At 39.8% G+C, this 14,485-nt stretch overlaps 1 protein-coding gene across 7 annotated transcripts in view; it reads left to right on the top strand.

Moving 5' to 3' along the window:
- Positions 1-10,620, top strand: part of LOC106563869 (protein starmaker) — a 65,940-nt gene extending 55,320 nt beyond the window's left edge. For 3 of the 7 annotated variants that reach the window (XM_045690230.1, XM_045690227.1, XM_045690229.1), the window contains 3 exons: positions 6,819-6,891; positions 7,103-7,172; positions 9,843-10,620. In XM_045690230.1, coding sequence (XP_045546186.1) covers positions 6,819-6,891; positions 7,103-7,172; positions 9,843-9,974 — 275 coding nt within the window. In that variant the 3' untranslated portion in view covers positions 9,975-10,620. The remainder of the gene's footprint in view (positions 1-6,818; positions 6,892-7,102; positions 7,173-9,842) is intronic. The other 4 variants (XM_045690228.1, XM_045690231.1, XR_006757729.1 and 1 more) reach the window with 3 other exon arrangements.
- Positions 10,621-14,485: the final 3,865 nt, after the last annotated feature.

The raw sequence follows: 14,485 nt of genomic DNA, 5'->3' as shown, positions 1-14,485 counted from the left end.
TCTTAGCCACGTTTGATACCTTAACATTGTTTACTTGTCTTAGCCACGTTTGATACCTTAACATTGTTTACTTGTCTTAGCCACATTTGATACCTTAACATTGTTTACTTGTCTTAGCCACATTTGATACCTTAACATTGTTTTGGTTTCTTAGCCGTGTTAGATCCTTTAACACGGTTCACTTGTCGTAGACGTGTTTGATCCTGTTATTACAAACTCAACGGACACTATGAAAGCTTTAAACCAAGTTTATTCTGCACATAACTTCAATATTAGACAAAAAACATGGTTTCACCCGTGGTAGTATACATACATCTCCTCATTATTGCTAAACATTGCATCATTATTGCTGAGCAGGGAGCTGAGTGAAATGAGCCTTCAACGCTTCCTACCCTTATCACTAAATGTGATCGTTTTCCCTGCACTCAGCCCCTCCCAAGCTTCATTATAGCACCCCTCATATCTCTATTATAACTAATGATTAATAATAGTTAAAGCTCAGAAACTAACATAATGTACTTGTCTTAGCCGTGTTTGACCCCTTAACATTATGGATTGTGCCGGCTCAGCGCTCCTGGTCTCCGGTGCGTCTCTTCGGCCCAGGATATCCTGCGCCGGCTCTGCGCACTGTCTCCGGTGCGCCTTCACAGCCCAGTATAACCTGTACCGGCTCCACGCACGAAGCCTCCAGTGATGATCCATGGCCCGACGCCTCCAGTGATGATCCATGGCCCGAAGCCTCCAGTGATGATCCATGGCCCAAAGCCTCCAGTGACGATCCATGGCTCGAAGCCTCCAGCGACGATTCATGGCACGAAGCCTCCAGCGACGGTCCCCGGTCCGGAGCCTCAAGCAGAGCGGGGTCTGCGTCCCGCACCGGAGCCTCCTCTATAGGTTCAGGTTTGCGGCCGGAGTCCGCACCTTTGGGGGGGTACTGTCACGCCCTGATGTTAGAGAGCCTTTTTTATTCTCTATTTTGTTAGGTCAGGGTGTGACTTGGGTGGGCATATCTAAGTTTCTATTTCTTTGTTGGCCTAGTATGGTTCTCAATCTGAGGCAGCTGTTTCTCGTTGTCTCTGATTGTGGATCATACTTAGGCAGCCCTTTTTCCCACCTGTGATTGTGGGATCTTGTTTTTGTGTAGTGCCTGTGAGCACACCATTACTTTACGTTTCGTTTGCTTCTGTATTTGTTTTGGTGAGTTTTATTTATTAAATCATGTGGAACTCTACGCACGCTGTGCCTTGGTCCATTTCTTCAGATGATCGTAACATTTTGACTCTTTAGACAGAAACTGCTTGTTTATTATTGATGAATATTGAATTGAATGTCCTCTGAAGGTACATTTAAAGGTATCCCAAACAATAACGGGATTTGCTGAACCTATATTATACTGGAAAAATTCAGTTATAAGTTATTTTGTCTTAGTTAAAACTAAGTTGTCCTCCAGTAAACTTTGATTAAATTTCCACGTGGAAAATCTATAAGAGTTATGTGAAGGCCAATTAGATGATGATCCGATCGCATTCTGTCTCCTATTAAAACTTTTTTAACCTTTGATGAAAGAGACAAGAAAGTATTCAAGACGACTAGCTTGATTAAGTCTCCTCCATGTATATATCACTAGGTCAGGGTTTTTTGGTCTCCAAATACCCACTATTTCTAATGTGTCCATAAAATGTGTGATTTCCTTAAAGGCACGGTGATGATAGTTTGTAGAGTGATTACCTTTACGGTCCATTGAGGTACTTAACACTGTGTTATAAGTCTCCCACCATAATGATTTGATCATTTGTTGCCTGTAAGTTCAATAAATTGGTATAAATGTTTTCGAAGAAGTATGGATCATCCTGATTTGGACCATATAGATTAATGAGCCAAATCTCTTGTTCGTCCACTTTCATATTCAAGAAGATCCACCTTCCTTCCTGACTACTTGCACATTCAGATCAAGATTTTTGTTAATTAATATCATTACCTTTTTGAGTTCCTATGTCCATGACAGAAAATTATTTCACCACCCCAGTCCTTTTCCCACGCAACTTCATCTAAGGATGTAGATTGATTTTCCTGTAAACAGTATATGTTATATTCCTTTTCTTTTACCCATGTATAGGCTATAATGTGTGCATGTATAAGAGTAAGACTATAATGTGTGCTGTCCAAATCAATAATAACTCAATTTGCATGGTTGAGTGTCTATGTGTGTAACATGTATTGCGTATAGCTTTAATATTCATGATGATAATTGTAATCCATATCGTATCACTATCATAGTTGCATCATAATTACCTTTAACATCATTGAATAACACATCCCAGCATTTCCATAGCAATTGACGTTTCACATGATCATGAAAGACACCTTGCATTACTCTAGAGACGGCTCCACTACAGTACAAATGTATTCCGTACAATATGTTATTATTCCCCAATGCCCCTATTCTGATATCTTCCCTTGCTTGTTGTAAACATATATAAACGTGTAGACAAATACATAAAAAAGATAAACAAACAAGAAACATATTAAATGATTAAACAGTTCTCGACAATAGAGAGAGTGAGAGAAGAGAGTGGAGAAAAGAGAGAGAGTGAGAGAAGAGAGCGAGATCAGGTGTGTGTGTGTGTATGTATAAGTCCGTATATGTAAGCGAGCATGTAATTGTGTGTTCATATCCATTTCATAGTGTTCAGATATTTTTAAAGTTGCCATACTTTCTTTTTTTCATAACCTGAAGTCCCTGTAGAATGTAGTACAGCCATGGTGTTATGGAGCTGTCTCGGAATAGCTGTCCATCTATAAAGAGTTTATCCACAATGAGAAAGGCACGCTTACCCTTCTCCCTCTGTTGCCTTTGTACCGGATACTGCTTCTTGTGACATTTGTTTATCTCCCTTGGAAATGGATAATTGAGACTGAATTTGGTCTCTTTAAACTCCCTTCCTCTGCTTTTGATCAGCTCCTTTTGTTGGTAGTGTTCAAATTTTGTGATGATCAGTCTGGGACCCTTGGTCTTGTCACTCTGAGCTCCAAGTCTGTGTACTCGGTGGAAAGCCACCTTGTTTAAAGTCACTATAAGAAGTTTCAAGGCGGATTGCATCAATTCTTTGATCGTGCCCTCAGGATTATTGGATGAGTCCTCAGAAATCCCACAAAAAAAAAATGTTCACGCATGCTATGACTTTGTATGTCTAGTAGCGACTCGTTCATCACCCTGTTTTCCCTGAGTAGACAATCCATGTTGGAATCGTGGATTTTTACCTTGGCTGTGAGTGCCTTGTTCTCTCCTTGGAGTGTGAGAATTTCACTCTGGCTAAACTCCAAATTCCCCCTCAGCCCTGCTACCTCCTCACACAACTTTTCCAGTGTTGCATGGATTCCAGCCAGAGCACTAGCCTCTACTTCAACGTTAAGTAAATCATCCGTGTCTGTAGATTAATCTGTTTTTCTTTTTTTTGTCGGGTTAAAGTTATTTTGTGAGGTAGTCGTTCCAAGGTTTTCCAGGGTTTTTCTTTATTTTTACTATTTTCTACATTGTGGAATAACAGTGAAGACATTAAAACAATGAAATAACACAATGGAATCATGTAGTAACCCAAAAAATGTAAACAAATCGAAATGTATTTTCTATTTGAGATTCTTCAAAGTAGCCACCCTTTGCCTTGATGACAGCTTTGCACACTCTTGGCATTCTCTAAACCAGTTTTAGCTGGAATGCTTTTCCAACAGTCTTGAAGGAGTTCCCACATATGCTGAGCACTTGTTGGCTGCATTTCCTTCACTCTGCAGTCCAACCCATCCCAAACCATCTCAATTGGGTTGAGGTCAGCTGATTGTGGAGGCTAGGTCATCTGATGCAGCACTCCATCACTCTCCTTCTTGGTCAAATAGCCCTTCACAGCCTGGAGGTGTGTTGGGTCATTGTCCTGTTGAAAACAAATTATAGTCCCACTAAGCGCAAACCAGATGGGACGTCTTCACTATTTTAGCTGCACAGCTTATTTTAAATGTATTTTTTTATGTTTTTATATTTAATACATTTGCAAAAATGTCAAAAAATCTGTTTTTGCTTTGTCATGACGGGGTATTGTGTGTAAATTGATGAGGAACATGTTTTATTTAATCAATTTTAGAATAAGGCTGTAACGTAACAAAATGTGGAAAAAGTCAAGGGGTCTGAATACTTTCCGAATGCACTGTATACAGTACACTCACCGAGTAGTTTAGGTACACCACCCCGTTCATGAAAATTGATTGCTCCTACAGACAGTGAGTCACATGGCCAAAATGGATGTAGCAAAATCCCTACAGACGGATTTTGATGGGGATTTATTATTATTATGCTAATTAGGTTCAAGTGTGGGATTGTCAATCAACTGTAGACGGTTAAATGCAACAACAAAACAGTTTCTAAAAAGCTATGTATTTATATTGTTTTTGAAAAATCGAGTTAGTTTACAAGCACGATAGCTGTATTTTTAGTTTATGGAAAAAAGTGTCTCAGCTGTTCAAAACAAATGACGGTACTGACTGAAGTGAAGTCACAGTATGCATTGGCGAAATGGCCACGAAATGCGCAGACGCAACTCCACAAGTCGGAAGACACTAGAAACAGGAAAACTCACCTCCACAGGTAGGAGGAGGCTAGGGACAGGTAAGACTCACCTCCACAGGTAGCAGGCAGCTAGGGACAGGTAAGACACACCTCCACAGGCAAGACACACCTCCACAGGTAGGAGGAGGCTAGGGACAGGTAAGACGCACCTCCACAGGTAAGACAGGGCTAGGGACAGGTAAGACGCACCTCCACAGGTAAGACAGGGCTAGGGATAGGTGAGACACACCTCCACAGGTAGGAGGCAGCTTGGGACAGGTAACACAAACCTCCACAGGTCGGAGGCTAAGGACAGGTAAGACAGACCTCCAGAGGTAAGAGGAGGCTAGGAACAGGAAGACACGGCTCCACAGGTAGGAGGAGGTTTAGTGTTGTGTCTTTGGCATCATTAAAAGTGAAGACTGTTATTTTATCAAATCAATTCTCTGTAATTATTTTTACGTGATTAACTAGGAAGTCAGGGCACCAAGAAAAATCTTCAGATTACAAAGTTATAGTTTTCCTGATATAACTCTTCAGATATTTTAATATCTGATAAATTAGTTTTCTAATTAATGAATTATTCTTTACCTCACGTTAGTCTCATTCCAAACGTCGTAAATTGTTGGTTATCTGCATGAACCCAGCCTTTTCTATAAATCATCATCAATTGTCTTAGTAATTTATTTACTAACTAAATAATCACAGAAATGCATAAACAAACAGTAGCTATGGTTACAAGGTGGTGATAAGGGAGGTTTCCTAGTGGGCTAAGCCGATATGACGGCTTGGTGGACAAAGGGAAGTGTGGACTGGGAAGGGCGGGAAACACCAGAGGGATCACTACACAGTAGATAATTATATTAATTGAAATGCTAATCCTTTGCACATGAACGCTCACTCATTCAGGAATAATTGCAATCAATATATATTTACGCCCAGTGTGTTGTCGAGATTTCTGTTGGAATCGTCTGTCTGCGGAGAATCAGTTCATCAGCGTCTCTCTCTCTGCTTCCTGAAGATCAAATTATTTTTATGGTTAGGATGAATACTTAAGAGTACCATTCAGAAATGATCTCATAGAATATATGTTTCGTCGGTTGTCAGTATTCGCAATCCTAGGCTTACATAATTTCTAGCTGCAGACTAGTAATTTGTACCTAAGATTTGCTCTTATTCTGTCGGGATCGATAGTCTCAGAGTTTAACCATTTCCCGCTGTGCAGCCAATGCTCCACGTGGTATGATTAGGAATTTAACAACCATTACAACCTTAGCTTCCACTGAGGTTTTTGTGGTCTGAAGAGGATTTCCTCAGGATGGGGTTTTATTCGTAACATTTGAAATGGCGGTTCTATGACGCCAGATCATGTCTGTGCTCATGGGGGCTGGCCAATGATATAGTTAAACTTTAAAATAAATCAAATCAAATCAAATGTAATTATATAGCCTTTCGTACATCAGCTGATATCTCAAAGTGCTGTACAGAAACCCAGCCTAAAACCCCAAACAGCAAGCAATGCATGTGAAAGAAGCACGGTGGCTAGGAAAAACTCCCTAGGAAAAACTCCCTAGAAAGGCCAAAAAATAATACAATTCTCTCACATTAATGGTTTAACATCACATTACATAATTTCACATAGTTTCATCTTTACTCATTCATTTTATACAAGAATTAGATGCAAACCCCAAAATTAAGAAATGTACACATTCAGAGATATAGTTATGTGTGTTAACTGTCCTCTCTGAGGTCACCAAATGAAACACACTCGTCATACCTGTCCCTTAAGTGTCCACAAACCATTCCCACCTCCTCACAAGTGGACATTTTGTTTCAAATTCCCATTTTGGGGATTTAGGAGTTCGTCATGTGAAATCCTTTGTTCTCTCTGTGTCTCTCTTTCTGCATGGCTAGGGGCAGAGAGTCTCCGCCAGGAATTTCTGACCTGAGATAACAGAACCTGTGTGTGTGTGTGTGTGTGTGTGAGAGAGGGAGATGCCACTATCTATACCCAGAAAGGGCCACGTCATGACACTAGAGACAGGAAGACACACCTTTCCCAGGCAGGAGGAGGCTAGGGACATGTAGGACAAACCTCTACAAGTCAGAGGAAGCTAGGGACATGTAGGAAAGACAGGTACAAGTGGGATACCTAAGCAAGGACATGTACTGGAGACAGAGATTACCAGGTAATGACTTTATGTTTCACTTCATGTGACTTCAGGTGACCTGTCTGTGTTGCTGGGGGCGGGTGCTGCTGGAATGGGTCTCCTCGCGGTCCTAGCGCTAACCTACAGGTCAGACGCATAGATGAAACATCAGTCTTTAGTATGTTTTAAGTGCCCGTGTAAAGTTGCTTTGTAATTTACCCCCTGGCTACATATAGTAAATATGGCTTTATTCCTGTTTATTTGGCTGTTTGAAAGTTTGATGTGGGCAATCGTATTTCAGGAGGTTGGGTTGATAAAACTGCCTGTAAGGTTTTGTTATGTGTTGTTATGCCCTCAGGAGAATGCATGTCAAGAGGTCATGGAATTTAAATCCGGAGAACACACCAGAACTCATGCTAACATACTTGGTGAGTTTCAATGTACACACAAAAGGGTTACTAGTTTTTCATTTTGTCCCCGTAGGGGAAGCCTTTCTTGGGCTGTGAAGAACCTTTTTATAGTGGTTCTTTGAATAACTATTTGTATAACCAGTTGTTGAATTGAGGACGGTCCTACCAAGAACAAGAGGGTTATTCATTACACTGGGTTCTTGGTTCCATCCCTGTAGGGCAGAGCCCTTTTTGGGTTCTACGCAGAACCCTCTCATGAAAAACCCTCTGGTTCCAGGTAGAACCAATTACAGGTTCTACAGTTATACTTATAGGATTCTTCAGATGCGCTTGTGGCACACACTGTTAAAAATTGTCTGTAATTTGTTACCAGCTACTGAGTTGCAGTAAATATTCAGTAACAACTTATTTTTTTAAACTGAACTGTATTTGTATAGTTGAATTACGGTGTTATTGTTGTAACATGACATTATGCTGCTGATTTGTCATTGTTTTAAAAATATTTATTGTATTTTTACTGCAATTCAGTATCCAGGAATATATTGTAATTTAGCAGGATTTTTGTACCTTTTATTTAACTAAGCAAGTCAGTTAAGAACAAATGCTTATTTACAATGACGGCCTAGGAACAGTGGGCTAACTGCCTTGTTCAGGGGCAGAATGACAGATTTTTACCTTGTCAGCTCAGGGATTGCGATCTAGCAACCTTTCGGTTGCCAGCCCAATGCTCTAACCACTAGGTTACCTGTATAATCTTGTAAAATGATGTATTCTGAGCACACTTGGGACTAAATCTCTATTGGGATTTGAACTTGGTTACCAGTGACCTGAATTCCCTGCTGCACCATCAGGTCTGTGGCATTGATAAAGATTGGCCACAGATTTATTGGCAAGAATAAATTTCTGCAATTTGCTAAAAGTTGCCCAAAATGAAATCAATAATTGTGCGATTATCTGACAAACCAAAGTAAAAGGGGCAGTGCTCAGGGAGCCTTGACGTCAAGTATGGATATACGCTCTGGAGATTTTAATTGGCAACCTCTTGGTCAGGAGTGCGTTAATGTTTCTGCCACCAGATACATATTTATATCAAGAACATGTATTTACACTCTCAAGAATATGGGTACAGCTAGGGTATAGTGTACATGTATCCTAAAAGGTACCGACTACAAAGAATGCTTACTATCTGTCAAATAATGTTATCCGTTATCTTGTAATCAGAAAAGTTCATTGAAGGAACAGTAAGTTACTGGCAGTTAATTTAATACATTTTACAATAATTTACTGACATCTGGTTGCCAGTAAGTTGCTGGCAGTTAGTTGCCAGTGCAGTATTAGCAATTACTGCCATAACTCACTGAAAGCTTGTTGCCAGTTAGGTAATGCAAAATTCACATCAACTTCCAGAAAATTGACTTCCTTTAATTTCCTGTGAAATGCAGAATGCGGCTCTTTATTGTAACATGGTCTTACAAAGATTGCAGAACTAACAGTGTCAAAAGAGGTGCTCTACCTTAACAACATAACCATCCAACCACTTAAACTGGTACAACACTTCCACTGATGGTGGGCACAAATATACATCTTATTAGATCACTCCCCCAAATATGCTAATTTGGCCAACTGGTACATTGCCCCCACCTACATTTCAAAGTGCAGTGATGATTGTACCTTATGTTCAAAATATTGGGTAGGAAAATTTTACTTTATACTAGATTATCCACACAGTACCGTGTGAGTTCCTATGTGTACTTGGTACTGTACCATTGGTACTGTACCATATGTGAAGGTACAGTACCAAATCTGTATACCTTTGAGATTTTTTTACCCCAGGGAACAACACTAACTGTAGCCTTATTTTTGAGAGTGTGTGGATATACAATGCCTTCAGGAAGTATTCACACCTCTTGACTTTATTCACATTTTGTTGTGTTACAAAGTGGGATAAAAATGTATTTATTTGTATTTTTTTTTGTCAACGATCTACACCAAATTTGCCCCAAACATAATACTTTGTGTTCAGGACCAAAAGTTATTTGCTTTGCCACATTTTTTGCAGTATTACTTTAGTGCCTTGTGGCAAACAGGATGCATGTTTTGGAATATTTGTATTCTGTACATGTTTCTCTATTTTTCACTCTCTCAATTAGGTTAGTATTGTGGAGTAACTACAAGTCTTAGAGACTAACCCAGAAAAACTAACATCTGTAATTGCTGCCAAAGGTGCATCTCCATTATTGACTCAGGGGTGTGAATACTGTAAATGAGATATTTCTGTATTTAATGTAATACATTTGCTACAATTCCTTTAAAAAAAACTCACTTTGTCATTATGGGGTATTGTGTGTAGATTATGATGTATTTATTTTACCTTTTATTTAACTAGGCAAATCAGTTAAGAGCAAATTCTTATTTGCAATGACGGTGAGAAAAGAGATATTAATACTTTATTAAGACTTAACTTTACATCAAGTGTCCCTAAGCACTTCTATTTTTACGTTGTCAGACAATCGGACAATTATTGACTTGATTCTGGCCAACTTTTAGCAAAGTGCAGAAATGTATTCTTGTCATTAAATCTGTGGCCTATCTCTGTCACAACGTTGGTGGTGTAGCAAGAACATTTCAGTTTGCTGGCAACCAAAAGATTCCATTGGTTACACATCTCAACCTCACCCCTTTTCTCAGTGCACACACAAACACACAGCCCATCCCTCTGTCTTTGTGTGCCAGAACAATTGTGTGGCCAACGAGGAAGCAACAGAAGAAACCACAGCAGAACATGTAAGGAACGTGGAACCAATCTTTGTAGAACCCTAGAGGAACATAAATACAGAACACAGGATGGACTGGAGATGTTTCTTTTCAATTGTCTTTCGTTTTAAACCAGGGTTATCTTCACGTCACACGACTTAGGCACTAGCTATGTCACTCCCTGCTACCAACACACAACCCCTACCACAATGTCCTAGCGGACCAAACTGATTCAAAACTAGTAGTCAATTGAATTTTCAAAGCCAAGTGGTTTGATTTTATTTCTATGAATGTGAAAAATGTAGAGAAAAAAAACACTGCTCAGCTCAGGATGGTTGTGGAGTTAAACCAACTACAGGACAAACAAATTAATTAAATTTCCATGCATGGCATCTAACTCAACTTCACACATATTCCTTAAACATCAAAACACATATCCCACACATCTGTGACACACAGCAACACTGAATAATAAGATACACTGTACATATAAACTATATTTGGTTAGAAAATATTAACATCATTGGATTGTTTCAGCAGTCTATTATTAAGATCTGGCTGGCCTACCTTATATCCATCTCTGGCAACTGATTCTGGTTTTACCTATTAAATATATTCCTATTGAATGCTCTCTAAGAAATGTACCATTGCTCATCAGACCATAATTTGTAAATAAATAAATAAATAAATAAATAATTCCTTATATCTGCAACCTGTTGCACTTGTTTCTATCCTTTAATTTGTGTTGTACTCCTCTAGAACCCTTAAAATCATCTCTAGACCTGCTGTTTAATTTGTGTTGTACTCCCCTAGAACCCTTAAAATCATCTCTAGACCTGCTGTTTAATTTGTGTTGTACTCCCCTAGAACCCTTAAAATAATCTCTGAACCTGCTGTTTAATTTGTATTGTACTCCCCTAGAACCCTTAAAATAATCTTTGAACCTGCTGTTTAATTTGTATTGTACTCCCCTAGAACCCTTAAAATAATCTTTGAACCTGCTGTTTAATTTGTATTGTACTCCCCTAGAACCCTTAAAATAATCTCTGAACCGGCTGTTTAATTTGTGTTGTACTCCTCTAGAACCCTTAAAATAATCTCTAGACCTGCTGTTTAATTTGTGTTGTACTCCCCTAGAACCCTTAAAATCATCTCTAGACCTGCTGTTTAATTTGTGTTGTACTCCCCTAGAACCCTTAAAATAATCTCTGAACCTGCTGTTTAATTTGTATTGTACTCCCCTAGAACCCTTAAAATAATCTTTGAACCTGCTGTTTAATTTGTATTGTACTCCCCTAGAACCCTTAAAATTATCTTTGAACCTGCTGTTTAATTTGTATTGTACTCCCCTAGAACCCTTAAAACAAGAAGTCTATCTTGTGTATGAAATTGTTTGGTCTATTTTTCTACTTGTATGTTTAATACCTAAACATGGCAAATAAAATATATATATATTTAATCAGAATACAAATGAGTAATTACCACCATCTACTGGTCATCATCCATGTGTGTGTGTGTGTGTGTGTGTGTGTGTGTGTGTGTGTGTGTGTGTGTGTGTGTGTGTGTGTGTGTGTGTGTGTGTGTGTGTGTGTTTCAAATATATTGAATTTCACCAGAGAGGTTTGCAGAGACGAATTATACCTCTACCAAAATCAGTTTAATGTCAACATGATCAAAGCAACAACGCTGGTTTCTATGGTTACCACCCTGGATAGATTGACAGTGCAAACATATTTTGAACTAAAATATAAACGCAACAATTTCAATGGCGCTGCTATCTCCATTTTAAAGTAGTCCATTTTATTACTTTTTGGGGTTTGAAAATAGTGTTAAGCTAATGTTGGGGATCACTCCCAACTCATGGGAATCCCCACCCAGTTGACTACTTTAAAATGGTGGAAGCTCACAATTACAATGTCCATGCTAAAATGGATTATATCCAATTTGAGTCCTCGAACTATCTCGTTGGCTATGCGCAATACATTTTATTTGGACAGTTAGTAACGTGTGCCCTCCTGAATAGGCCGCATGCACACCTACTGAATCAGGTTGCCAAATTACAGCCAATCAGAATGGTGGTGGGTGTGGCCCAGTGTGATGAAGTTTAAAGGGACAGTTCACCCTAATGACAAATATACTTCATGTTATGGACAGGAAACAGCATACCAACAACAGTGTGTGTGGACAGGTCCCTATTGGAAAATAATAAAATGTCAAACTATGCACAAAAACCACCACCAAATACCCCCACTTTATTCAAGTAGACAGTAAAATACTCCATGACACATCAGATTGGTCTTTATTCAACAATATTGATTTGATTTGGTATCATTATAACATAATATGTTCAATAATTATGAACTTAATTTAACCTCAAACATTCTATATTCTATATTCTCAAATCATAATTTAAAATGTCTGGCACATTTACAGAAATCGTAATGTGCATTGTCCCTGTTAAATAAATAAAAGAAAACAAATTCAATGTGTAACACTTCAATTTAACCAACCTGGTCTCAGGGGTAGATGTGACATAGTAAATGTAAATCCAGGACACTCAAATTAGTATGATATGTTACGTTTCGAATGTATTAATTTGGTATCTCTTTGTAGTCTGTCTGTCTCTACAAGTGCAGTAAGGTATTCATATTTATATATTCTTAATTCCATTCCTTTACTTTATATTTGTGTATATTGTTGTGAAATTGTTAGATATTACTTGTTAGATATTACTGCACTGTTGGAGCGAGAAGCACAAGCATTTCACTATTTTCCCCCTCATAACTTAGCCTACTGTTCTGACTTGGTGGTGCACATGTAGCCTATAGCCTGTTTTAGAGAAACGTGGTCTGTTGAGGGGCTGGCTGAACTGTTGAGGGGCTGGCTGACTGAACTGGGGGTATGTGAAGCTGGACATGGGGGGTACGTCCCCTCACCCAGGGTCAGGGTCTTTTTTCACAGTGCTACACTCTTAGAAAAAAAAGGTTCCAAAAGGGTACTTCGGCTGTGCAAGGAGGAGCACTGCCAGAGCCCTGCAAAATGACCTCCAGCAGGCCACAAATGTGAAGTTTGGCATTTGCCAGAGAACACCAAGATTGGCAAATTCGCCACTGGCGCCCTGTGCTCCTCACAGATGAAAGCAGGTTCACACTGAGCACGTGACAGACGTGACAAAGTCTGGAGACGCCGTGGAGAACGTTCTGCTGCCTGCAACATCCTCCAGCATGACCGGTTTGGCGGTGGGTCAGTCATGGTGTGGGGTAGCATTTCTTTGGGGGGCCGCACAGCCCTCCATGTGCTCGCCAGAGGTAGCCTGACTGCCATTAGGTACCGAGATGAGATCCTCAGACCCCTTGTGAGACCATGTGCTGGTGCGGTTGGCCCTGGGTTCCTCCTAATGCAAGACAATGCTAGACCTCATGTGGCTGGAGTGTGTCAGCAGTTCCTGCAAGAGGAAGGCATTGATGCTATGGACTGCCCCGCACGTTCCCCAGACCTGAATCCAATTGAGCACATCTGGGACATCATGTCTCGCTCCATCCACCAACGCCACGTTGCACCACAGACTGTCCAGGAGTTGGCGGATGCTTTAGTCCAGATCAGGGAGGAGATCCCTCAGGAGACCATCCGCCACCTCATCAGGAGCATGCCCAGGCGTTGTAGGGAGGTCATACAGGCACGTGGAGGCCACACACACTACTGAGCCTCATTTTGACTTGTTTTAAGGACATTACATTAAAGTTGGATCAGCCTGTAGTGTGGTTTTCCACTTTAATTTTGAGTGTGACTCCAAATCCAGACCTCCATGGGTTGATAAATTGGATTTCCATTGATTATTTTTGTGTGATTTTGTTGTCAGCACATTCAACTATGTAAAGAAAAAAGTATTTAATAACATTATTTCTTTCATTCAGATCTAGGATGTGTTGTTTAAGTGTTCCCTTTATTTTTTTGAGCAGTGTATGATGAACAGATAGTAGCCGAGGGATGAGTTTGGATTGGTCTGCCATATAGCACGTCTGTCTATTGGAGCTGGTCAGTATGTCTAGGTAATCGTGTCAAACATGGCTTTAAAAAAAAGTGTTGCGCAGTAAAACTGCATAAACCTAATGTGAAGTTAAAGTGTACTGTTAGCTAGCTAATGTTAGCTGGCTGGCTCGCTAGCTAACGTTATGTGTATGATCTCCACTTTCTGGAGGACCGAGTTTTGAAATCAGTGGAATTCGAGTATGATAGCTAAGGAGATGGAGAAAACACCAGTCTGAATTACATCGTCAAACTAAGGGCAAGCATGCATGGCATCAGACAGGAGACGAGTCCAACCATGATGTATACTGGTAAGATAATCTAGCTAGCTACATTTTCAGATATTACACATTTCAAATTTTGACAGAAAGTAGTTTCATTTCAAGTGTACTGTTAGCTAGCTAATGTTAGCTGGCTGGGTAGCTAGTTAATGTTAGCTGGCAGGGTCACTAGCTAACGTTGTGTATGATCTTATTCTTCGTATCTCAGACACATTTGCTTGACTAGTTATAGTCATAGAACCTGGTTGGTTAGCTACCTGCAGATTCATG

Source organism: Salmo salar, chromosome ssa11 (genome assembly GCF_905237065.1).
Source record: "Salmo salar chromosome ssa11, Ssal_v3.1, whole genome shotgun sequence".
NCBI classification, from domain to species: domain Eukaryota; kingdom Metazoa; phylum Chordata; class Actinopteri; order Salmoniformes; family Salmonidae; genus Salmo; species Salmo salar.
The sequence above is the reverse complement of the archived record's forward strand: the minus strand, read 5'-3'. Positions and strand labels throughout refer to the sequence as shown.